Source organism: Ailuropoda melanoleuca, chromosome 12 (genome assembly GCF_002007445.2).
Source record: "Ailuropoda melanoleuca isolate Jingjing chromosome 12, ASM200744v2, whole genome shotgun sequence".
Lineage (NCBI taxonomy): Eukaryota > Metazoa > Chordata > Mammalia > Carnivora > Ursidae > Ailuropoda > Ailuropoda melanoleuca.
The window spans coordinates 9,143,322-9,169,317 of NC_048229.1; the positions used below are offsets into that span (position 1 = coordinate 9,143,322).

At 42.3% G+C, this 25,996-nt stretch overlaps 1 protein-coding gene across 2 annotated transcripts in view; it reads right to left on the reverse strand.

The window, feature by feature from the left end:
- NAA25 (N-alpha-acetyltransferase 25, NatB auxiliary subunit) overlaps window positions 1-12,791 on the reverse strand; it is a 69,771-nt gene extending 56,980 nt beyond the window's left edge. For both annotated transcript variants that reach the window (XM_034639697.1, XM_002925235.4), the window contains exons 1-3: window positions 12,662-12,791; window positions 2,030-2,115; window positions 702-840 (exon numbers count right to left, since the gene is read on the reverse strand). In XM_034639697.1, coding sequence (XP_034495588.1) covers window positions 702-840; window positions 2,030-2,115; window positions 12,662-12,719 — 283 coding nt within the window. In that variant the 5' untranslated portion in view covers window positions 12,720-12,791. The remainder of the gene's footprint in view (window positions 1-701; window positions 841-2,029; window positions 2,116-12,661) is intronic.
- Between the last annotated feature and the right edge of the window lie 13,205 nt (window positions 12,792-25,996).

Below are 25,996 nucleotides of genomic sequence, written 5' to 3' on the forward strand. Positions count from 1 at the left end.
CCCCCCCCCCCGCCTGTGTTCCCTCTCTCACTGGCTGTCTCTCTCTCTCTCTGTCAAATAAATAAATAAAATCTTTAAAAAAAATAATAATAATCTGGCAGGGGGATGGGATACAGGTAAAATTTGCCATGTGACAATGATTGCTGAAGGTGGATAATGAGTTCAGTGGGATTTATTATGCTGTTCTTTTTTTTATGTTTGAAATTTTCCATATCAAATAGTAAAAAAGGGTAACTCTTCCATTTAGTAAATCAAAATGTCACAAATTGACCACAAGTTCTCATTCCAATTCAAGGATACTAATACACATAAAATATCCTTTCTGCCTACAGTCTTTGTAAATCATGGTTAATGCATTATTTTGCCTATTGCCATCTACTCAAATCATGAGTGATAAGAAAAACAAACAAATAGAGGACTCAGTCAGAAATAAACAAAAACTTGGGGCCCTTGGGTGGCTCAGTCGGTTAAGTCCAACTCTTAATTTCAGCTCAGGTCACAATCTCAGGATCATGAGATCGAGCCCCACCTTGGCTCCATGCTGGGTGTGGAGCCTACTTAAGATTCTCTCTCCCCCTCTCCCTTTGCCCTTCCCCACCTTGCGTGTTTTCTAAAATAAATAAATAAATCAAAAAAAAAAAAGAGAGAGAGAGAAAGAAAAACTTCAGCTCAGATTTAAAAACAATGAAAAAGAAACATACGTCGATGCATCTCCCGGTAAAGAATAGTCAGTGCCTGTAGCGAGTTGTCATCTGTGGGTTCAAGAGCTGCCACCTCCTGTGCCAAGGTGAAGGCTTCCTCTTGCTTTCCAGTTCTCTGTAAACCAATTGCCTTTAAAACCTGATACAAAGGAAAAATATTAGTTTTAAAAGAGTAGAAATGAAAATATGAGCCAAAGCTCCCTGCTCAGAGGGGAGCCTGCGTTTCCCTCTCCTGCTCCCAGCTTGTGCTGTCAAATAAATAAAATCTTAAAAAAAAAAAAAAAAAATAGGGTGCCTGGGTGACTCAGTTGGTTAAGCAATTTCCTTCAGCTCAGGTCATGACCCTGGAGTCCTAGGATCAAGTCCCGCATCAGGCTCCCTGCTCAACAGGGAGTCTGCTTCTCCCTCTGACCCTCCCCCCATCATGCTCTCTCTGTCATTCTCTCTCTCAAAAAAATAAATAAAATCTTAAAAAAAAAAAAAAAAGCCAAAGAAAGCCAACTTGAAAACAGGGTAAGTTGTAAGGTATCCCTAGGCTGCTATCAAGTAAACCATATTTTACTAAAAATTTCAGCACATTAAGATTCTTTCTTATTTCAGTCATAAGAAGGCACCACAAGGGCACCTGGCTGGGTCAGTCTGTAAAGCATACAACTCTGAATCTCAAGGTTTTGAGTTCAAACCCCATGTTGGGCGTGGAACCTACTTTAAAAAAAAATAATAAAAGGCACAACATTGCCTAAAAAAAAAAGTCTGTCAATATAAAATAATTAAATTAGCTAATTTATGTCCAAAACATCCAAAGAAATAAACAGCCAGCTTTTAATTAAATACTACTTATGGCATTAAAGTTGTTTTTTTTTTTTAAGATTGTATTTATTTATTCGATAGAGATAGAGACAGCCAGCGAGAGAGGGAACACAAGCAGGGGGAATGGGAGAGGAAGAAGCAGGCTCATAGCAGAAGAGCCTGATGTAGGGCTCGATCCCATAACGCCGGGATCACGCCCTGAGCTGAAGGCAGACGCTTAACCGCTGTGCCACCCAGGTGCCCCTGAAGTAATCAGAAAAATAAATGGCTTAAAGAGGCGCCTGGCTGGCTCAGTTGGTGGAGTGTGTAACTCTTGATCTCAGGGTTGTGAGTTCAAGCCCTGCACTGGGCTCCACACTGGGCATGGAGCCTGCTTAAAAACAAGACAAAACAAAACGTGGGGGGGGAATAAAAAACCCTGAAGAAACAGTCACTAAACAGATTTAACATCTTTTCCCTTTTAAGATTATAATATATAACCCACCAAATATAAGTAACTCAAGAGCAAATTAACTTACCTTAGCACAATGAAGATCCTTATGTTTCTTCAACAATTTATCTGCTTGCTGAATTGCCATTTTATTATTACCATTATCAAGATAATCTATGAAAACAAATTATGATAGTTATTATATTCCTTCATCAAATATGAAAAATGCATAGGCTGGTATGAGATGTTTCATAAAGTATTTTAATTCAGTATTAAAAACATCATGGTGCCAATTTTAACTCTAAATAGCTAGGCTAGTCCAGAATATAATGTTATATTCCTATAGTCATCTCTCAGACCTGTTATAAAATTGTGTTAAGGAAAAAAGAAGTCAATTATTATCCCAGAGTCTAACAAAAGCAAAGATTCATTTCCAGATGAGAAGATCTAAAAGAAAATGAGAAGTGTCATAAACGGGAAATGGTGGTAGCTGTCAATTCTAAATATAGAAAAATGATCAAACAAGTCACTCCACAATCTACTACTACTACTACTACCTGGTCCCTCTTTGCTCATCAAGGTCCCAAATCAGTGTAGGGGCAGATGAGGCATAGATAACTCAAAACAAGTTATGGATCAAATGCTGGTGAGTACATGGAACAACAGCACCTCTCAGTGCCGCTGGGAAAGTAAAATGGTACAACCACCGTGGAAGACAATCTGGCAGTTTCTTCAAATACTCTACCATTTATTTGATCAGCAATCGTGCTCCTTGGTATCTACCCAAATAAGCTGAAAACTTACCTCCACACAAAACCCTGTACATAAATGTTTATGGCAGCTTTATTCACAACGACCAAACTTTGGAAGCAACCAAGATGTCCTTCAATGGGCCAATGGATTAAAAAAAACTGTAATACATCCATACAATGAAATATTATTCAGTGATAAAAAGAAAAGCACTATCAAGGCACAAAAAAAAATTGAGGAACTTTAAATGCATATTGCTATGTGAAAGAAGCCAATCTGACAAGGCTACATATTATATGATTCCAATTATATGATATTCTGGAAAAGGCAAAAATTAGACAATACAACAATCGGTGGTCACCAGGGGCTGGGGGAATGGAGAATGGGTGGAGCACAAGGGATTTTTAGTGCAGTGAAGCTATTTGTATGATACCATAATGATGGATATAGGTCATCATACTTTTGTCAAAACCCACAGAAGGTACAACACAAAGAATAAACCCTAATGTAAACTAGTAAACTATGGACACTAGTTTAAAATAACCTATTAGGGTGCCTGGGTAGCTCAGATCATGATTACAGGGCCTGGGGAATCTGCTTCTCCCTCTGCCTCTCCCCCTGCTCGCTCTCTCTCAAAAATAAGTGAATAAAATCTTTTAAAAAATTAAAAACCTATCATATTGGCTCAGCAACTGAAACAAAGTACCACACTAAATCAAGATATTAACAATAGGGGAAACTGGGGGGAGAGGGTGGGAGTGTGGGGATATATATATAGGAACTCTGCACTTTTCACTCATTTTTCTATAAACCTGAAACTGCTCTGACAAAGCACATTAACAAAATGTGTGTGTGTGTGTGTGTGTGTGTGTGTGTAGATACACACAGCAAAGATTCATTTCCAGAGAAGAAAAGTAAGGAGTGTTATAGGTGGGCAACAAGGGTGGTAGCCGTCAATTCTAATTATAGAAAGATGACTGAATGCAGGCCAGTTCAAAATCTACGACCTCTAATGGTCCCACTCTGTCCATCAAGGTCCCAAATCAGCAGAGGGACAGAGGAAGCATAAACAACTCAAAATAATCTATGGCCCTGGTGGCCCAGAGTGCCCCAATTAACAGAAAGAGACTACCATTTTAGCTAACGAATTCAATTTTCCTTCAATGAATATTTGACTAAAACTTAAAACAGCCACATAAACCCATGAGTTTCATCTCTTCAGTCTTTTTTCAATGCCATAACATAGATGAGCACCAAGAACGCTAGGTGAAGAGATTAAGAAGCCCTACTCAGAGGTAATCACAATCTAGGGAGGAAGGTCAAAGAGAGACGGACTCACTGTGGAGGCAATCGCAATCTAGAAATTAAGATCAAAGACGTAATACTCAGGTGGAGAGACTGGAGAACCAGGAAACAATAAAAGTGTACAATCTTGGCCTAACTACCCAAATATCTAATACCAGTTTTCTTAAATAGCTCAGCCAATATACTATCATTTGCCCTTACAGAATACCTGACAGAGGTATTTCAGCTCAATAAAGGGCATTTTCTCTTCCTAGTAACTTATGCTGATCTCTTTCTGAGTCAGTTCTAAGTTACTTCTGACTCATTCCTGTAAGACTCCAGGTTCTTAGAGCATACCCTGAAGAGTAATTAAGCATCCGTGATGAGATCCCAGTTCTGAGGATCTGCCCATAAAGGGATGAGACCAGAGGTCAGGACTGTAAGAGTATTTAACCTTTTCCTCTGTACCTACCTGCCCATGCCCTCTTCTCTGGGAGTGGTTTCCACTGCCTCTATTAAAGGGGTAGGATTGGATGACCATGTCTAGACCTTGTAACTACACCCAATGGTGTGGATATTTGACCAAAGGGAAATCAGGTATCTCCCTGGTAAACTGTAACTGCAACAATGAGTCACAAAGCCAGAGTCAGAAAACTATGGAGAACCTCATTTGGAAGGAAATAAATATTTTGAGTCTGACATTATCAGTGCCAGCTCCAGAATTTCCATTTTGAAGGAGCCTTAGGGGATGCAAGTTAGTTGATGGGGAGTGAAGAAAAGGAGTTATCTCTTGCCTCTTCAGTCACGTAACATTTATAAAAGTATTAAAAATACCACTTATCTTTATCAAAGGATTGGGGTCAGGGCAGTGCTGATTAATTTAAGCTTGCGGGGATAGGTCATGTCTTGGTGTGGCCATAAAGCCAACATGTTGGGCCCTGGGTAAACTGATAAGCAAGCAGGAAAAAAAAAAAAAACAGTCTGAAGAACCAAGCAGAGAATAAACACACACAGATAAAAGCATAGCTGAAAATTTGGTGGTGGGGGGTGTGCTTTAGGGATGCCTGGAGGGCTCAGTGGGTTAAGTGTCTGCCTTTGGCTCAGGTCATTATCCCAGGGTCTGGGAATCCAGTCCCACATCAGGCTCCTTGCTCAGCAGGGAGCCTGCTTCTCTCTCTGCCACTCCCCCTGCTTGTGCGCTGGCGGGCTCTCTCTCTCTCTCTGACAGATAAATAAATTTTTTAAAAAATCTTAAAAAAAAAAAAAAAGCTTTAGATCCTGACAGCCCTCCAGTTCCCATCAAACCCTGAACACTACATTCCTGCTCTAGGCTCCCACCAGGGTTTATAGCAAGCCCCCTTCACTAGAGCTTGTGTCAATGGGTTTCTGCTCCTTGCACCCAAAAGTTTAACTAAAACACTCCACTACATTCAGCCAGTCTGCTATCAGGCTCCCCTTTCCTAGATGCCTAGATGGGAAAAGTCTATTTCATTTTACATTACTGACTCTGGAATATAAATTATGTAGCCCTCGGAGAAAACAGGCCAATAAAACCAGAGCCCCTAGGTGGCTCAGTAGGTTAAGCCTCCAACTTGATTTTGGCTCAGGTTATGATCTCGGAGTCATGAGACTGCGCCCTGCATCCCGCTCTGTACTGGGCATGGAACCTGCTTAAGACTCTTTCTCCCTCTCCCTCAATCCCTCTCCTCTAAAAATTAATTAATTAAAAATAATAAATACATAAATAAAATGATATCCTAAATCTTTTTTAGTAAGTTTTTTAAAAAACTTACTCAAAGGTGGGGCCCTTGGGTGACACAGTCAGTTGAGCACCTGACTCTTGGTTTCAGCCCAGGTCATGATCTCAGGGTCATGGGACTGAGCCCCATGTCAGGCTCCATGCTCAGTGCAGAGTACACTAGAGTTTCTCTCTCCCTCTGCCCTCCTCTCTCTTTCTCTCAAAAAAAAATAAATAAACCTTACTCAATGGTAACTGTGGTTTGACCTTAAGGATTGGTGTTGTTGCCTTAGTAACAGGCAACAAAATCAGCCATCCACAAATCAGACATAGGAAACAGTAAGATGATGGTGCATAGGTGAAAGCAATGTTCGCAAAGCATGAGTACCACTCTGAGTGAAATGTTTTTAGGTGGTCTTTGCAGTCACCACTAGATAATACACTGAGAAGTTGATCTCTTCCAACGTTTCCCTTGTATTAAAGAGACGGTCTCAGTTTAGGGTTAGCCAGTCACTTAATACTTTTTTCCCTTAAGATTTTTAAATAATCTCTACACTCAACATGAGTTTGAACTCATGACCCCAAGATCAAGAGCTGAATGCCCTTCCAACTGAGCCAGCCACTTCTTTAATACTTTCTAATGTTTTTTGTTTTAACAGCAAAGGAACAGACTTCAGACTCAGAGCCACACCAATATCAGAATCTAGTTAAGACTTTAACACCACTGTTTTGTTTTCATTTTATTTTTATCACTTTGTTTCCTCAGCACAAGTGACAGGTCCTCCATTAATGATAATGATTTAGATTATTTTTAAATAAATTTAAGTTAAATATCAAGTTACAGAAAAATATTAAGTAAATAATAGTACAGATAATACTATAATAAAGCTAGAACCATCAGACTGGATAGAAGAATGATAGAAATTTGGGAAACACTAGGTTAAATCATTGGCAAGAGTCGATCAAAATCTGTTAAATGACTGAGTCAGCCACCTTCCTGGGTAACAACTGGAACAGAAGTGACTCTTCCTTACATACGCAGACAGCAGTAGGCCCTGACACATGCAGGCCTGTCTGATTGCCCAGGAGAAGAGGCCCTGGGATTAATCTGTCCAATCATACTTAGGGATACTTATCAGTAAGAAAGAGATCAATCTTAGGGCACCTGGCTGGCTCATGGCTCAGTCTGTGGAGTGTGAGCCTCCTGATCTCGAGAGTCATGAGTTTGAGCCCCATGTTGGGCATAGAGCTTACTTTAAAAAAGAGAGAGATCAGTCGTGCCAAAAAGAAAAGAAAAAGAAAGAAAGCCTTTAGGGCTGTGTGTTCTTGCAGCTGTTGTGAAAGTCCTAGAGCGGCTAAAATGACAACCTGCATTGTTACCACTTCCTACAAGAGCTTCAAAGACTACTAAAGATATTGCTTCGATTTAGGAAAAAAAGACTGAATACAACATAGCTCCAACTTCGCTTAATTCTAAATGCTTTAGAATAGGAGCCTTGCTTTTACCAAGAATACAAATTGTAGGTGAAACACTCCTTCAATCAACAAATTCTGTTAAATACCTACTACTCACAAGATGACTGGGAGAGGTTAAATTAAAAAGGAATGATGCCTCCTAACCAATCACCTCACAGCCTACATTTGCCCCCTTTTAAACTATCCCCCCCCGAGTATTCAGAGCTATTTTTTTAAACTGCAAGCCTGATCACCTCATTCTCCTGATTAAATCTCTTCACTGCTTCCCACTATCTTTAAAACAAATTTCAAAATTCTTAAAATGGCCTACAAAACTGAGTCTGTCTACCACAGTAGCCTCACCTCAACCAATCTCTCTCCATTGCCAACACACAAGCCTTTTCTTAGGTCCTCAGGTGGAGCAAGCTCCTTTTACACACTCCCCCCATCAGTGCCTGACTAACCTCTGCTCTTGTTCCATGTTCAAAGTAAAATGTCACTTCCATAGGGAAACTTTTCTTATCTTGTCCCCAACAACTCAGATGCCCATATTGTATGCACTCATGGCAACCTACATTTTTCCTTCAAAGCTCTTAACACAGGGAGCCTGGGGTGGCTCAGCTGGTTAAGCACCTGCCTTCGGCTCAGGTCATGATCCCTGGGTCCTGGGATCAAGCCCCAAGTCGGGCTCCCTGCGTTGCTTCTCCCTCTCCCTCTGCACACCCCCTCCTGCGCCCCCGGCAACGTGTGTGTGCGCGCGCACACGCACACTCTCTCTCAAATAAAATCTTTTTTAAAAAAAGCTCTTAATACAAATGTAATGATTATGTGTACCATTATTTTTAAGAAATCTGTTCAAACTACAAGCTCCTTGAAAGCAGAAACCGTGTCTCTGCTGTGCTGTCTGGTACTCATTCATTCCCTGAATCTACATTGTGCTTAGTGCATTTTGGGCCCTCAATAAATAAGGTGAATGAAGAAAGGAATACAGAAATGAACAAATCACATGGGGGGGAGAAGCATTCTAGGAATTGAGTAGTCTATCAGGAAAATGAGAGATACATGCATACAAAGTGACCATAACAGTAAGTTCAAGAACCAAAAATTAGTGATGATTCACACTATTAGGTTTTTTAAAAATCTTTTCAACTAATTTTTTTAAAGCTTTTTTTTTTTTTCAAGTTTTACTTACTTAAATAATCTCTACACCCAATGTGGGGCTCAAACTCACAACCCAGAGATCAAGAGTTGCATGATGTTCCAACTAGGCCAGCCAGGCACCCCTCAACTAATTTTTTTTTAAGGAGGCTCCACTCCATACTCAGCATGGCAACCAATGTGGGGCTCAAACTCATAACCCTGAGATCAAGACCTGAGCTAAGACCAAGAGTCAGATGTTCAACCAACTGAACCACCAAAGTGCCCCAACTAATTTTTTAAATAACAAAAATAGTGCAAGACATGGTTAAAAAATAATACCTAATTAAAAAAAAAAATCCGAACAGTTCATAGGGGCATAACATGAAAAGCATTAGTCTTTCAATCCTGCCCTATGCTCTACTCTATGTATTCTTCTAGGAATTTTCTGTGCATTAAAATCATTCCTTTAAGTCTAAGATGCTTTAGAATGTATAGGTCTAAGTCAGACCTTTTTAAATGATAATAATTTCAAAAAAAGAAAACAGGTTGTACCAAGTGACTTTTCTAAAGAAGGGCAAGATAATCACTAACCAAGATGCCCTGCCACTCCTGGGGGAAAACAGGACATGACTCGCTGGGCTAACAATGCCCAACAGAAGGCTCAGAATAAATAGCACATTGGACTGAGGACTCAGGAGTGTTTACTAATGAAATACAGCAGAATAATTACCTGGAGCTGGCCGGGTACCAAAGGGAAACATCTTAACTCACTAAAAAGTCATTATCATTCAGGAAACACAGCTAGAAAGTATGTTACACCTGACCCAGACTATAGCAAGACTGGAAGCCAGTAAGACAGATTAGAACAAAAGATCGTGTGCCAAGAAAGTAAATAAAAATGCGTATGTGCATTCTAAAAACTATGGAAATATTTTTTCTTTGAAACTTCTCTATTTTACAATCGCTGACCCAGCAATTCTTGTATTCTACACGAATTTATGACATGCCATAACCGACCATCACTTCCACACTGCTTGTCCCCCTAACCACTAAAAATGTTTTTAAATAATAATGGTAGAAAAAAGCACGGGGGCTCACCAAGTCATGTCAGAGTACAAAATCTGTAAAGAACCACACAGCACAAGGCAATAATTTTAGCAAAAGGAAAATGAATAAAGTAGGTGTTCTAGTAAGGTCAGGTGTGGTTTTCAAACACTAAAAATATAATACCTAAACTTACCAATTTCTGAGTAATGAGCAGCACTCTGAAGATGTTTCAACTAACGAGCTTTCTGAAAGGTTATTCCAAGCCTACACAGTGAAAATATAATTTCAACCCACCACATCTCAACTCACCACGATTTCATAGTTAATCACCTATACAGTCCTGTCCACTTCTACCCTAAACAAATTTCAGCAAGAGCTGAGATCACAGGCAAGTTTCCAGCAGTTGTAAAATGCTAAAACCCTGGCAGTACAAATAATGCTGTACAAAGACAGGGATGCTGCTAATTCTGAACTCAGTGAAGGGCTGGGCTCTCAGTGACAATGCCTGTGTTCAAATCCCAGATCTACCTAGCTGCAACTCTGAGCAAGTTAATCTCTGGCCTTCAGTTTACTACTGTGATCACAATAATCTTACTACTTAATAGGACAGTTGCATACAAATAAGCACTCAATTCATGCTGACAGTTGTTAACTTCTGGCTGGTGGGCAAGCACTACCTACCAACCATTCGCTTTTCATATACCAGCTAACGAATGTCTGAATTCAAGGAACAATAGTGGTTTAGGGGTACTAATATATTCAAACACAAAAGCAGGGGCTGTCCCAAAGTTTGGAGGTCAAAAGGCTGAAGTCAAAGACAGTTGGTACTCTCTCTTTTCCTATTCCTGCCAGTTGATATTAATTGCTTTGGAATTCTTAAAGAAAGCTTCTTCTAATACTCTTCCCATGTAACTATAACAAAAGCTACATAATTCTGGCTTCAGTTTTGCCAACACGACCTGTCACTTTCAGTTAACATATCCTAACTTTTAGCAACGTGAAATGGACAAGGTTTTTCTTACTGGGTAGTTCAAAATACTGTTATTTCTAAATGACTTACGGGACACCAAAGGCATTTTCTTTGGTCCTCAAGAACAATTTTAGAAATCCAATTATTCTCAAAAATATTGAATCTTAGGGCGCCTAAGCTTTCAGCTTAGGTCACGATCTCAAGGTCCTAGGATTGAGCCCCAAGCCAGGCTCCATACACAGAGTCTGCTTGGGTTTCTTTTTTCTCCCTCTCCCTCTGCTTCTCCCCCACCCCCCAATCCCTCTTCCTCCGAGCAGGCAAGTGCTCTCTCTCTCTTTCAAATAAATAAATAAATCTTAAATAAAAAAAGTACTGAATCTTGTGGGGAGGGGATGGGCTTGATGGGTATTTAGGAAGGCACTTGTTATGATGAGCACTGGGTGTTTGATTTAAGTGATGAATCACTGAATTCTACTCCTGAAACCAACACTGCACTGCATGTTAGCTAACTAGAATTTAAATTAAAAAAAAGAAAAGTACTGAATCTTTTTAGTTTGGTGGGGGGGACAGTAGGCTGCTCAGTAGGAGAAGCATGCGACTTAATCTTAGGGTTGTGAGTTCAAGCCCCACGATGGGTGAAGAGATTACTTAAATAAATAAAACGTTTAAAAAAAAAAAGAAGTCTGCAGGCAGCTGCTGCTGCAGAGTCATAATAAGCCAGAAACTGCAAACCTTGGCTGGATTCATTTCCTACCTTCAATCATCCTTATTTCATCCCCCCTCTCTGAAAATATATACTGTAGAGTATGGTAACATACACCATGGGCAAACGGAAATAGAGTCCTATCTGCCACTCATCACCTGTGTGACCTTTGGCAAGTCAGTGTCTTCAGCTCAAAGTGAATTATTTTCTAGCAGTGGTTAAGAGGGAGAGCTTGGGACACAGGGGTTTAGATCCTAGCTCCATCAAAAGTTAGCTGAATGACCTTACGCAAATTAGACAACATCAACGAAGCCCCATTTTCCTCAGCTGTGGGGGAAAAGGCAGGGGGTGCTTTGCAGGACTGAAAAAAACTATCCACCTCATGAGAATGTGTGAATATTAAACTAGATATGCCATGTGAAGGGCCAATCACAGAGAATGACATAATAATCAGTCTATACACATTAGCTATTATTTCCCACCTCACAAAGTTGTTGCTAGAATCAAATGAGATGTGAGTAAAGCATCATACGAATTTTAAAGGCAGGACCAACTGTGCCAGAAATAAAGTTGCCCCCTCCTCCAAAAAAGCTGAATGATCTCAGCCATGTGGAGAGATCTCCATTTAATAACATTTAAACTATAAACTCAGGTCTAGTTTGGCAAAAACCGCTGACCTTGAAGCCTTCCTCACCATTCCCTAAGACAGACCAACCATCAGTGAGGAGAGAGAGGAATTGCAAAAAGGACCACTGCCCAATTATAGAACATCTCGGTTACTGAAAAGGTGTTTCTCCCTGGCTCAAATATGTTGACTTTTCACAGTCGGGTACCAGGATGACATCAAGGTCTTAAAGCCTGAGGGTTGAGGTAAGCGTTGAAGGGGATCCATTTAGCAAGCACGAGGGAAGTTGCAGAGAAAACCAAAGAAGCTGCAGAAAGGAAAAGCCCTCGCAGCAGCCCTGCATGCCCCTCTGACAAGAGCTAACACTGTCTCTTCACCGCTATTTTGGGCCCACGACCCCCCCCCCCGCCTCCCACGTGCGCCCAGAGCAGCTGTTTCTCCAAAGAGCTCTGGATTAGGAGCTTCGAATACGGCCTGCTCCTGACTCGATTTGGGTGACCTTGCATCAGCCCCTTTCCCTCTTTGGACCTGTTTCTCCATGTGGACCGAGCACAACTAGTCAGACAATCCCCTAGGCCCGGTTCTCGTAAGTAAAAAGCCTCTAATGAGGAATTTTCCCTCAAGTAGAGGGTCGCACCCTCACGCCGGAGCCAGCTTTCACCTGGTTTGGGATCCACCTGAGATCCTGGGTCTTCCTTGGTGCGGCATTAACAACGCAGCCTGCAAGCAGCACACGTCTCAGCGAGAGTGTGTCTCACAGGGCCTGCACGTCGGGCCAGCTCTGCCAACCTGACGCTGCCTGGACCGCGCCGCTGCCACCGCAGGGCTCAGGAAGGCCCGGCCGGCGCCTACGCGAGGCCCGTGGCTGCGGCCTAGAGGCCCGCGCGGTCCGCCCCCCGCGCCAGCCAGCTCCGCGCCCGCCCCCTCAGCGCCCCTCCAGGACCTTCTCCCCGGCCTCAGCAGTCCTCGACGCGTCCCGCCGACAACAGGCTGGCCCCAGGCACTCACCGTAAATCGGCCGGAGGCGCCTGTCGTTAGGGTCCTGCACATGGCCCCGCGTCGCCATGATGACAAGCGCAGAACCGCAGTGCGCACGCGCGGGGCAGGCCCTTGGGAAGGGGCTGTTAAAGGGCCAGCGCCGATCTCGCTTCTCTATCGCGATAGTCGCGGGGCTGCGACTGAACGCCCCTGCGCGGAAAGGGGAGCTCTCGGTCCCCCGGACCCCCTACCGGTACCGCAGTGGCTTCTTCAATAGGAAACTTCCTCCTTTGGCCCGATGGAATCAACCTGGGTGGAAGAGACGGCTGTTGGTATTGAAATCCCTTCCGAGTCACGTAGTGAGGGAAGGAGGGGAGAAACTCTTGGTCAAAGTTGGGGCTCGGCTGCTCCTGCTTGTGGTATTTATCCTCTGTGTCCGAGGGAGGACCAGTTAGACTTGTCTGTGACCAGTTGTTGAGGCAGCGGGAACTCCCCTGGGAGACTGACCCAAGGGACAGTGGGGAAAAGGGGTCTGATCAGGGGTCCTGACTGGCTCAGTGGGCAGAGCGTGAGACCCTTGATCTTGGGGCTGATGAGTTCAAGCCCCACGTGGGGCACAGAGCTTACTTAAAAAGGAGGGGGGCGTGGGGGAAGGGATGCTGAGCAACAGTAAAAATCTGCCGGAAAAATTCAAGATCCCTTCAACCCTCGCCTGGGGCTCAACCAGCTAAGAAGCATTCTAGATTAACAGTAATCCAGTCAGTTTGTCAATTATACCTCAGTAAAACTGGAGGGAATAAGTAATTCAATTCATACAACACATAGTTATTGAATGCCTGTTATGTGCCATGCTTTGTTTTAGGCACAGAGGCTACATCGATAGACAAAGTTTTTGTGGAGCTTTACTTGTAGTGGGAGAGACAAATAAAATAGATAGCATATTAGGTGATGATAAATGATTCTGAGAAAAGTAAAACAGGGACTGGGGAGTGGAGGAGGGAGGCAATTTTATATGGATAATGTGTTCAGGGAAAGCCTAGCTGAAAGGGTGGTAATTGTCTAAGACTTGGAGTGGGAGAGAGAGGGAGCCACTTAGGTGTGCCAGGCTCAGAGAGTCATAACCTAAAGCAAGGCCACACTAGTCACTATGATTCAAACTCAGGTCTTTCTGAGTAGAGAACCAGAGTCATCCCCTGCACTACAGTGCCCCCTGCGTCAGCCTTGACCAGCTGGGGTTGACCCCTTCTACTGATGTTCTTTCCCTCTCCTTTTCTGGGCTTTTTAGTGTCCAAGAAAACGATTCTCCAACTTTAGTGCACATCAGAATCCCTTGGGAAATTTGATAAACATGAGTTTCCTGGATTCTACTCCCAGAGATGCTAATTCAAACTGAACACCACTCTTTGAAAAATACTAATTTGTCCCGCATCACCTGCTCTCCCTCTGCCTGCCACTCTCCCTGCTTTGTGCATGCATGGTCTCTCTCTCTCTCTCTCTGACAAATAAAAAAAAAAAGAAAGAAAGATCCTAATTAAAGGATCTAGATCAAAATTTTTTATTTACTTTTTTTTTAAGATTTTATTTTTAAGTAATCTCTACACCCAATATGGGGCTCAAACTTATAAACCTGAGATAAAGAGTCACATGCTCAAAAAAAAAAAAATGGAGCATGTGGATGGTTCACTCTATTAAGCATCTGCCCTCACCTCAGGTCATGATCCCAAGGTCCTGGGATCAAGCATCAGTCTCCCTGCTCCTTGGGGAGTCTGCTTCTCCCTCTCCCTCTGCCTGTTTCTTCCTCTGCTTGTGCTCATGTGTGCTTTCTCTCTCTCTCTCTCTCTCTCTCTCTCTCTCTCTCTCTGTCAAATGATGAATAAAATCTTAAAAAAAAAAAAAAGTTGTATGCTCTACCAGCTAAGCCAGCCAGGCGCCCATCAAAAGTCTTTAGAATCTACCATAACAGCAAGTTAACAGTTGCCATTAAAATTTAAATATATGTGCCTAGAAAAAAACTAGTGATGATAGAAACAATAATCACAGTGTGCATTAATGAGCACATATGTGCCAAACTGTGCACACTGTGCTGAGCTCTTTTACATATATCTTCTCATTTCACTCTTACAAACTGGTGGAATAGGTACCATTTCGATCTCCATTTTAAAATGAGAATTTTGAAACATAGAGATATTAGGTAATTTGCCCAAGATCACACAGTAAGTCTGTGGTGAAATTTGTGATGGTCTCACTCCCAAATCCACACTCTGGAATTATTGACCAGTTTCCAAAGAGTTAAGTATAGAAAAGGAAAAATAATAGCTTCGCAGTTGAGAAACCTAGTAAGAGCTACCTTAACTAAGTGATCAAAGTTAACGTTACCAGTGACAATCCATGTTCATACCATGTACCCCAACAGGAGATGATGAGAAAGGAACTTTACTTCTGTAATATTTTTCCAGAAAACCCATAAACCCAGAGTAATCATGAGGAAAACATTAAACAAATCCAATTTGAGTGACATTCTACAAAATGTCTGACCAGTACTCTTCAAAACTGTCAAGGTCATAAAAAATAAGGAAACAGAGAAACTGTCATAGACCAGAGGAGCCCAAGAAGACATGCCAACTAAAGCAATGTGGTATCTTGTTTGGGATCCTGGGACAGGAAAAGGGCATTGTGGAAAAACAGTTGAAATTTAAATAAGGTCTAGAGTTTAGTTAATAGTGTTGTACTAATGTTGGCCTCTTGGTTTTGATAAATGTATGCTGGTTATGTAAGATGTTAGCATTAAAGAAAACTGGGTGGCTCAGTCCATTAAACCTTCTCTTGGTTCCGGCTCAGGTCATGATCTCAGGGTCCACCGTCAGCACAGGTCAGCTTGAGATTCTCTGCCCCCCCCACCCCCTCGCATGCGTTCTCTCTCTCTCTCTCTCTCTCAAATAAATAAAATCTTTAAAAAAAAAAAACTGGATGAGGAGTATATGTAAACTTTACCCTCTTCAACTTTTCTGTAAATCTAAAATTACTCCCCAAAAAAGCTTTTTTTCCCTTTTAAGTAATCTTTTTTTTTAAGTCCCCCCAAGGTGGGGCTCAAACTCATGACCCTGAGATCAAGTGTCATATGCTCTACTAACTGAGCCAGCCAGGTGCCCCACAAAATAAAAGATTTTTAAATGCATCACTTTTAATAATTGGGGAGAGCTATTTTTTTTAAACCGAATGTATTAGAAATTCTCAGCCCAACTCCATCCCAAGGCTAGCTAAAAAAGAAAATTCCAGTAGCAAGTGCAAGGAGAAATTCTTACGGAGAATGGGAGGCTCCCCAGCAAAGATATCATCTATGATCCTCATGGAAAATCATTCCTAAGGCTAAGGAGGCTTTAAAATACCCCAGATAGGGGCACCTGGGTGGCGCAGTCGTTAAGCGTCTGCCTTCGGCTCAGGGCGTGATCCCGGCGTTCCGGGATTGAACCTCACATCAGGCTCCTCCACTGGGAGCCTGCTTCTTCCTCTCCCACTCCCCCTCCTTGTGTTCCTCTCTCGCTGGCTGTCTCTCTGTCACATAAATAAATAAAATCTTAATAAAATACCNCTCTCCCACTCCCCCTCCTTGTGTTCCCTCTCTCGCTGGCTGTCTCTCTGTCACATAAATAAATAAAATCTTAATAAAATACCCCAGATAGGGGTGCCTAGCTGTTTCAGTCAGTGCAGTGTGCAACTCTTGATCTCTGGGCTATAAATTCAAGCCCGATGGTGGGTGTAGAGATTACGCGAAAATAAAAATCTCTGGGGCACCTAGGTGGCTCAGTCAGTTGGGCATCTGACTCCTGGTTTCAGCTCAGGTTGTGATCTCAGGATCATGGGATCCCTCCCCACATCAGGCCCTGCATTCACGGCAGACTCTGCTTGAGATTCTCTCTCTTCCTCTCCCTCTGCTCCTCCCCCTACTTGCTCTCTTGCTCTCTAAATAAATAAATAAATAAATCTTTTTTTAAATNAGATTCTCTCTCTTCCTCTCCCTCTGCTCCTCCCCCTACTTGCTCTCTTGCTCTCTAAATAAATAAATAAATCTTTTTTTAAATTCTTTTTTTTAAANTTCTTTTTTTTTAAAGATTTTATTTATTTATTTGACAGAGAGAGAGAGACAGCCAGCGAGAGAGGGAACACAAGCAGGGGGAGTGGGAAGGGAAGAAACAGGCTCCCAGCTGAGAAGCCTGATGCGAGGCTCAATCCTAGAATGCTGGGATCATGCCCTGAGCCGAAGGCAGATGCTTAACGACTGAGCCACCCAGGCGCCCCCCCTTTTTTTTAATTCTCTAAAAAATAAATAAAATAAAATATCCCATATAGAGAGGTTGGCCTTACAGGGAAATGGTTTTCTTCTAAGTCGGTTGTTCTCAAAGTGTGGTCCTTAAGTTAGCAACATCAACATCACCTGGGAAGTGTTAGAAATGCAAATTTTTAGGCACTGCCCCAGACCTACTGGATAGAAACTTGAGGAGTGGGGCCTAGCAATCTATATTGTTACAAAACGATTCTCTGGTAATTTGGATTCAGATGCAAGTTGGATTCTTTGACTTTTTTTTTTTTTTAAGATTTATTTATTTTAGGGGTGCCTGGGTGGCTCAGTCGTTAAGCGTCTGCCTTTGGCTTAGGTCATGATCCCAGAGTCCTGGGATCAGCCGCATTAGGCTCCCTGCTCAGCGGGGAGCCTGCTTCTCCCTCTCCCATGCCCCCCCACCCCCGCTTGTGTTCCCTCTCTCTGTCTGTCAAATAAATAAATAAAATCTTAAAAAAAAAAGATTTATTTATTTTAGAGTGTGAGTGCAGGGGGGATGGGCAGAGGAAGAGAGAGAATCTCAGACTCCATGCCAAGTGCAGAGCCCAACACAGGGCTCAGTCTCGTGACCCCAAGATCATGACCTGAGCTGAAATCAAGAGTTGAACGCTTAACTGACTGAGCCACCCAGGTGTCCCTGGATTCTTTGACTTTAGATCAGAGATAGGCAAACTATCACCTACTGGTCAAATCTAGCTTTCTATCAGTTTTTGTACAACCTGTAAGCTAAGAACGGTTTTTATATTTTTTAATGACTGGGGGAAAAACCAAAGAAGAATAATCTTTTATGACATGAAAATTATATAAATTCAAAGGTCAATGTCCATAAATAACATTTTATATAACACAGCTACACCTATTTATTCATGCATTGTCTATAGCTGCTTTGGTGCTACAAAGGCAGAGTTGACTAGTTGCAACAGAGACCCATCAGTGTGGCCCACAAGGCTAAAACACTTACTGTCTGGTCCCTTACAGAAAAAGTTTGTCACCCCCTGACCTGGGATAATGAAAGAAATTTAAATACTCCCAGGATACAATGTCAGATAAAATACAATGCAGTATTTGGGAGTACTTAACTAAAATGATATTCACTCTTTGTCTGAAATTCACATTTAACCAGAGGTCCTGTATTTTTATTTGCTGAATCTGGCAGCCCTATCCCAAGGAGAACTCCGTGCTCCCCAAATCATGCTAACCAGCAAGAATGAAGGGCAAGAGCTTAGGTAAACTGACCCCGGGATTAGTCTGAGACAATTTGCCAGGTATGACCAAGCCAAGGTTGGGCTTGGAAAGGAGAGAGGGGGGAGGAGGGCTGGGGCTCATCTTTGGTGCAAATGAAAGAGCTGGTGAGTCACCCGTGTTTTAAGAATTTCCCAGAATGGAAAAATACAGCACCTTCAAGTAGGGGCGCATATGAAGCTCCTGGCCAGGACTGTGGTTACTCAGATACATTCTCAGGTTACCTTTGTTGGCCTGGCCCCAGAAGGATGCTGACAGGCTTAGCACTGTTCCCTAAACTTGGCAAAGCCCAGACATTGTGGACCTCCTTAGCAGAGGCCTCTAGATCCTTGAGTCACTGCTGTTGGTGGAGTATGTTTCCCTTTACCTCAAAAGCCTTTTTGGCGTCCAAGATGAATTGGCCTTTCTCTTTTCCCATTCCTACCCCTTGTCCTCGGCGCCTAAGGCTGAAGCAGTGACCTGGCTCTGGGCCTGTCCTTACCTGCTCCTGGGAGGCAGCCTCCACACCCTTTGGCAGACCTGAATCATTTCAGGTGACAAAGGAGATGACCTCACTGGAGCCAAAAGCCCATCCTTCTTGCTGTACAATTTGGAACTCAGAATTTTTAGAGCTGACATGGGGAAATGCTTCACATACAGAAGGTACTTTTCAATGGTAGTTTCTGTTTTCTTGACTTAGAACAAGGGGATACACCCTTCATTCTTGTTCTGTTTGGTGGCAGATCTGCTCTGGTGAGAAACTCTCTCAAGGGCAATAAAGCACATGAGTGCATTGTACCTGAATAGCTGGGTGACATAAAGTAGGGGGCTGCATTACCTGAACGTACTGATTGTGAATATCTCCACCCAATGACTTTTCTAGTTTTTCTTTTCCATCTTGATGGATTTTTTTAAGTTTATTTATTTTTTATTTTTAGTAATCCCTACACCCAACATGGGACTCAAACTCACGACCCCAGGATCAAGAGTCACATGCTCTTCTGACTAAGCCAGCCAGGTGCCCCTAGATGAATAGGTTTCAAAACCTAATCCTAATCCTTCACAGAATAAAAGTGATCTATTTCACAGTTTTCACAGTTGATTTCCTGCACTTTGACGGTAGAATAAACAGCAGCTCTGGCTCTGAAATCAAACAGGTTTGGGTCCAAACACTTAGAGTAAGTAGAAGGCCGAAAGTACAAAGTAGGCTCAGAATTAAAGGTAGAATTCAAGGCAAAGAATCACAGAACCGGGAAACAAGAGTTTGAAGAATCAGGGTCATGGTCTTGGTTTGGCCAGTAATTCCCAGTATATGATCCTGGGCCTTCCTCCTTTTCCTCCTCAGAGGCCTCCTAGCTCTTAGGCTATGTGGCTTTTGTCCACCCAGCACTTCCAATTTGGTCCACCAGGTGGCGCATGAATGCCAAATTGCCCAGGCCACTTTCCAAATTCAGAAGGGATGGATCTCTTTGTAATTACCTTTTTTTTTTTTAGGTGAGCTCTGTGCCCAATGTGGGGCTTGAACTCATGACCTTAAGACCAAGAGCTGCATGCTCTACTGACTCAGCGAGCCAGGTGCCCTTATAAGCTATATTTTTTTTTATTTAAAAAATGTTCAAATGTTTCAAGATCTGTAAGAGAAGACCCATGCATACAGATCTAACAAATATTAACATTTTGCAAGCATAGACTTGATACCACATGTACATTTCTTTATGTCTCCCCCTCCCTACCTCTCCACAGATAACCACTATTATGCTATTAGCCGGTATTTTTCCTTCCATGTCTTNAGGTGCCCTTATAAGCTATATTTTTTTTTATTTAAAAAATGTTCAAATGTTTCAAGATCTGTAAGAGAAGACCCATGCATACAGATCTAACAAATATTAACATTTTGCAAGCATAGACTTGATACCACATGTACATTTCTTTATGTCTCCCCCTCCCTACCTCTCCACAGATACCCACTATTATGCTATTAGCCGGTATTTTTCCTTCCATGTCTTAATATTTTTATTGCATTGTGTATGTATCCATAAACAATATATGATAGTTTCTCTTTCTTTAAAATTTTGATAAATGTTATCATACTATTCATATGCTTCTGTAAGTTGTTCTTTTCACCTAACATTTGAATAAATTTTCCTTAATTGCACCTCACAAAGATTGTACCAATTTGCATTCTCATAACCAGTGTGTAGAAATGCCAGTTTCCCTCACCAGACAGTGTGCTCTCAAGCTTTTGTGTCTTTGACAATCTCACAGTGAAAAATGACATCTCGGTGTAATTCTAATTCATGTTTCTCAGGTTATGGATGATATTAAGCATATTTTCATCTGTTTAAGATGAATCTGTAATGCATTTCTTTTATCAATCTGGTCATGTACTTTGGCCATGTTTTTCAGATTGTTAGTCTTTTGTTATTAATTTACATCACCCTTTATATAATAAGGAAATGAGCCTCAAGCCATAAACAGGTGTTTCAGATATTTTTTCCAGTGTATTGTTTGCCTTTTCATTTTGGGGATATGGGTTTTTTTGCAGTGAAGAAATGTTTTATTTTTTGCAGCCTTTCCCCACTCCAATATTATTTTAAAATTACTTTATGAGTTCTCCTGGTATTTTTATGGTTTCATTGTTAACATTTAAGTCTTTGATCTATTTGGAATTTATTTCAGTGTGAGTAATGACGTAGGGTTCCAATGTTATCTTTTCCAGTTGCTCCAAACCTCATTTATTGAATAATCCATCTGTTTCACAAAGGACACAATGCCATCTTTATCATACATTAAATTTCCATATGCACTTCTGCTAGTCATGGAACAGTTTATAGACTCCTTTCAAGGGCAGGTCAAAGCTGGGGGGCCACAAATAAGGAATTTGCCAGGCTAGCTGGATTTGTTGTTCTGAGTCTAGACTTTCTCTGTACAGCCTCTGAGCTGCTGAACTCAGAGCCCTGTCAGCTGCATTTGGCTGCTTGTATGCCAAGAAGTTGGTCCTCAATTTAAAATGAAGGAGGTTCTGGAAAATGGTGCTACTGTGTGGTCAATTTTCTGGTAAGATAAAGCATAAGAGATAAGAGATTAAAACCAGTCAGGAAATTCATTCTCAAACTGATTCTAAACTTTGTGTGCAGGGGCGCCTGGGTGGCTCAGTCGTTAAGCGTCTGCCTTTGGCTCAGCGCGTGATCCCGGCGTTCTGGGATCGAGCCCCACATCAGGCTCCTCCGCTGGGAGCCTACTTCTTCTNGTCAGGAAATTCATTCTCAAACTGATTCTAAACTTTGTGTGCAGGGGCGCCTGGGTGGCTCAGTCGTTAAGCATCTGCCTTCGGCTCAGCGCGTGATCCCGGCGTTCTGGGATCGAGCCCCACATCGGGCTCCTCCGCTGGGAGCCTACTTCTTCCTCTCCCACTCCCCCTCCATGTGTTCCCTCTCTCACTGGCTGTCTCTATCTCTGTCAAATAAATAAATAAAATCTTTTAAAAAAATAAAAAATAGGGGCGCCTGGGTGGCACAGCGGTTAAGCGTCTGCCTTCAGCTCAGGGCGNTGTCAAATAAATAAATAAAATCTTTAAAAAAAAATAAAAAATAGGGGCGCCTGGGTGGCACAGCGGTTAAGCGTCTGCCTTCAGCTCAGGGCATGATCCCGCGTTCTGGGATCGAGCCCCACATCAGGCTCCTCCTATGAGCCTGCTTCTTCCTCTCCCACTCCCCCTGCTTGTGTTCCCTCTCTCGCTGGCTGTCTCTATCTCTGTCGAATAAATAAATAAAAAAATCTTAAAAAAAAAATTTTAAAAAAATAAAAAATAAAAAAATAAACTCTGTGTGCAAATGCAAATGATCTGAAATAGCCAAGATAAGAGAACTTGAAAAATAGGAGCAAAGGAGGAGGATTTACATTACCAGATTTCAAGCCTTATATTAATGCTACAGTTATTAAGACAGTGTGGTATTGGCTTAAGATAGACAAATAGAACAGTAGAACAAAGAGTCCAGAAATAGATTCTTACTGGATGGTCACTGGATCTATGACAAAGGATCAAGTGCAATTTAAAATAATCTTCCCCATAGTAAATGGAGCAATAGGATATCAAAAAACAAAACAAAAAACAAACTCTTTACCCCTACCTCACACCATACACAAATATTAATTCAAAATGGGTTATAGACCTAAATGTAAAAGATAAAACAATAAGGCTTCTAGAAGAAAAAAATATATATACATTTTTTGTGGTGAGGTAGGCAAGGATTTCTCAAATGGGCATAAAATTAATTAGTCATAATAGATAATTCTTCCCTTTATTCAACATTTATTGAATGCCTACTGTGTGCCCCACCCTATGCTAGGTTCCAGCCATGCCCATGAAGAAAATGTCAGCCCAGTCTTCCAGGAACTGGTTCAGTGTAATGGGACAGACAGGTGCCTACTTGGACAACAATACTGCAGCTCTCTAGGGGTCCTAGGGTAATCACAGGAAGCAATAGGGACCAGAGGAGAGGTACCTTTACCCAGAGTTCTGGGAAGATTTCTTGGAATCTGCAAAATGAAAGCCAACCTTGAAAGATGAGGGACATCAGACAGGTTGTAGCAGAAAGGAACAGTGTTTGAAAAGTCCTGGTGGGGACAGGGGTGGGTAGGTAAAACTATAAGATATTCAGTTTGGTGGGAGCAGCTGGATGGGACTAGATATAGTTTCTTTTTCTAAATTTTATTTATTTATTTGACAGAAAGAGAGAGCATAAGTAGGCAGAGCTGTAGGCAGAGGGGAGGTGAAACAGGCTCCCTGCTGAGCACTGGGCAACACTAGGCTGGATGCCAGGACCCTGGGATCAGGGCCTGAGCCAAAGGCAGACGCTAAACCAGCTGAGCCACCCAGGTGCCCCTGGATATAGTTTCAAGAATATGTCTGTGTTGTTAGTTTTCCTTTACTTGATAATTTAAGCCAGAGGTTTCTCTAACTTCATTGAGCATAAGAATCACCCACGAAATTCTGAAATGAGTATTTTGGGACCCCACCACAGAAATTTGTATGCAGTAGGTGGGAAGTGGACCTGGGCATTTTTACAAGCATTTTCCCTGCCCCCAAAGATGCTAATCCTGCCAGCCCTCAAACCACCCTCTGAAAAATATGATTTAAGTATTAATGTTTTTCCCTCTAGGAAATGAGAAGTAGTTTCCCAGGCAGCATGGGGGTGAAAGAACTGAGAGCTTTTCTGGAAAAGCAGACCACAATGTAGGTGATCCTAAGATGTCTCCTCCTCTCAACACGAGAAGGGCACTGTGCAAGGATCTGAGGGATGAGGAAGTCATCAGGCAAAGAAAACAGGAGCTTCTGAGAATTCTGCCTAGTAACCAGGCACGCTGGAAAATTTCCCAGCATGCTCTGAGAACTCAGGTCCAATCTCCGTTCTCCTTATGAATATGTATGAGTCCTCAGATGTCAGCTGAGTTTCCTAGCCCCCTGCTTCAGAATCGACAAAATAATGTAAACATTTCATAACCTGACATCTTTAGGAAACTGGTTCCTAGCAGTGGTTTCACAAGTATTTCTCCAGCAATAGATGAATATCTTGTGACTGCAAGATAGCAAACAAAAAGCCCTCCCTGAAAGTCCTATCTCAACAGATAAATGTGTATGATGAGTGCCCTTCATGTGGCAGACACTGTTCGTTGTGTCCCTAATAGTTACCTTCACCCCCTGTCCCTTACTGCCTAGCAGAAGCCCTATTTTCTCTTTCCAGCTTGTCAATTGTCTAAACCCCTCCTGGTAATCATCAGGTGGCTGGCTAATGACATCCCCTGGGGTCACTGAGAAATATAAGAAGATGGAACCCCAAAACTTGTAGGTGGGGAAAAAAATGGGACAAACTGTAAGTACTTGAGAATCACTAACTCTCAAGAACTGGAAATATTTATGTGCACAAAGGTGGCTGGAACTTTTAATAAGCAAAAGCTAAATAAATATATATCATACAACTCAGCCCAGCAATTCCGTCCTTGGCTGTATACCTAATGGAAATGAATGTCATGGGATGCCTGTGTGGCTCAGTTGGTTAAGTGTCTGCCTTTGGCTTGGGTCATGATCCCAGGGTCCTGGGATTGAGCCCCCCCTCGGGCTCCCTGCATGTGGGGAGCCTGCTTCTCCCTCTCCTCCCTGCCTGTGCTCTCTGGAGCTATCTCTCTCTCTCTCTCAAATAAATAAATAAAATCTTTTTTTTTAAATTATTTTTTATTATATTATGTTAGTCACCATACAGTACATCCCCGGATTCCGATGTAAAGTTCAATGCTCCATTAGTTGCGTATAACACCCAATGTACCATGCAATACGTGCCCTCCTTACCACCCATCACCAGTCTATCCCATTCCCCCACCCTAAATAAATAAAATCTTTTAAAAAAATACAATATATTCTAGAATTAGATTGTGATGATTGCACAATTTTGTGAATAAGCTAAAAACCACAAAACTTTTTTTAAAAAGATTTTATTTATTTGTCAGAGAGAGACAGCACAAACAGGGGGAGCAGCAGGCAGAGTGAAAGGAGAAGCAGGTTCCCCACTGAACAAGGAGCTGGATGAGGGACTCCGTCCCAGGACCCTGGGATCATGACCTGAGCCAAAGGGAGATGGATTAACCAACTGAGCCATCTAGGCATCCCCACGAAACAATTTAAATGGGTGAGTTGTATGATATGTGTGTTGTATCCCAATAAAGATGTTATAAAACATACATTGCACTATATACTTAAGATTTATGCACTTTATTGTGTGTCATTATAACCCAATACGCATTAAAACAAAACAATAATATTCACTTCCTCCAGAGGTACTTGAGAAGATTGGCAGAGAGGGAGAAGGTATTGGGGATGGGGGTTTGCTAGAACCAGAGACTCACTCGCCGCCTAGTTGCCCCTTGCCACATCCAAAACAGAGACTGGAAGGTCAAGCACGGAGGGGGTGGGGCCAGTGACCTAAAAGACCAAGGAAGCTGGCAAAGGACAGAAGGAGGGGCAAAGCCTGGGATGCCGGAGAGAGAAATGGAATTTAATTCAATGAAAACGAAGTTTGTTTTAGCCCAAACTAACTTTTAATGTTTATGATGAAGCAGCCCATAAAGAAAACCATCAAGACCCCACACCAGAGATAAACATCAGAAACACCTTGATGTAATTCCACAAGTATGAATTAATTGCCTTCTATGTGTCAGAGTCTGTGAGGGAACCAGGCCAGGAATCTGTGACTCGAGGCAGCTGCTGAGAAGCAAACATGGGAGGAAGGGAAAGAGGTTGGCGGCTGGAGACACAAGAAAAAATGGCATTCAGTTAGGGGAAATCCCTAGACTGGGCAGGGGCTGGGGCTGGGGCTGAGGGAGCGGACTGTGGGAGTTAAGGGGTCCTGGGACTGGGGCTGCAGGGAAATGTTGGGGAGGAGGTCCCTACTAGCTTCTCAGATTAGGTAAATGACAGTTTTGGCCAAAAGAGAGGGATCCCCCTCCCCCATCCTGGCTGGGACCTGAGTTTGGAAGGATAAGGCAACACCTATCCCCAGGGCTTTATCAAAATTCCACTGTAGCTGGAGAAACAGTGCTTAAGGGGAACTGCATCTAAGCCTCTATTCCAGATTGTCTCCTCGTAAAACAGGAAGCAGGTCTTCCTCAGTTCTCATCTAAGTCTCTTCTGCTGCCGCTGTAATCACCACACCCCACCTGCCTCTTTGGGTCAGAAATAAAACGTTGGTAAACTTTTGTGTGTGTGTGTGCTGCTGGATATAGGCCAGTAAAAATAAGACACCCCAGGGAATTAA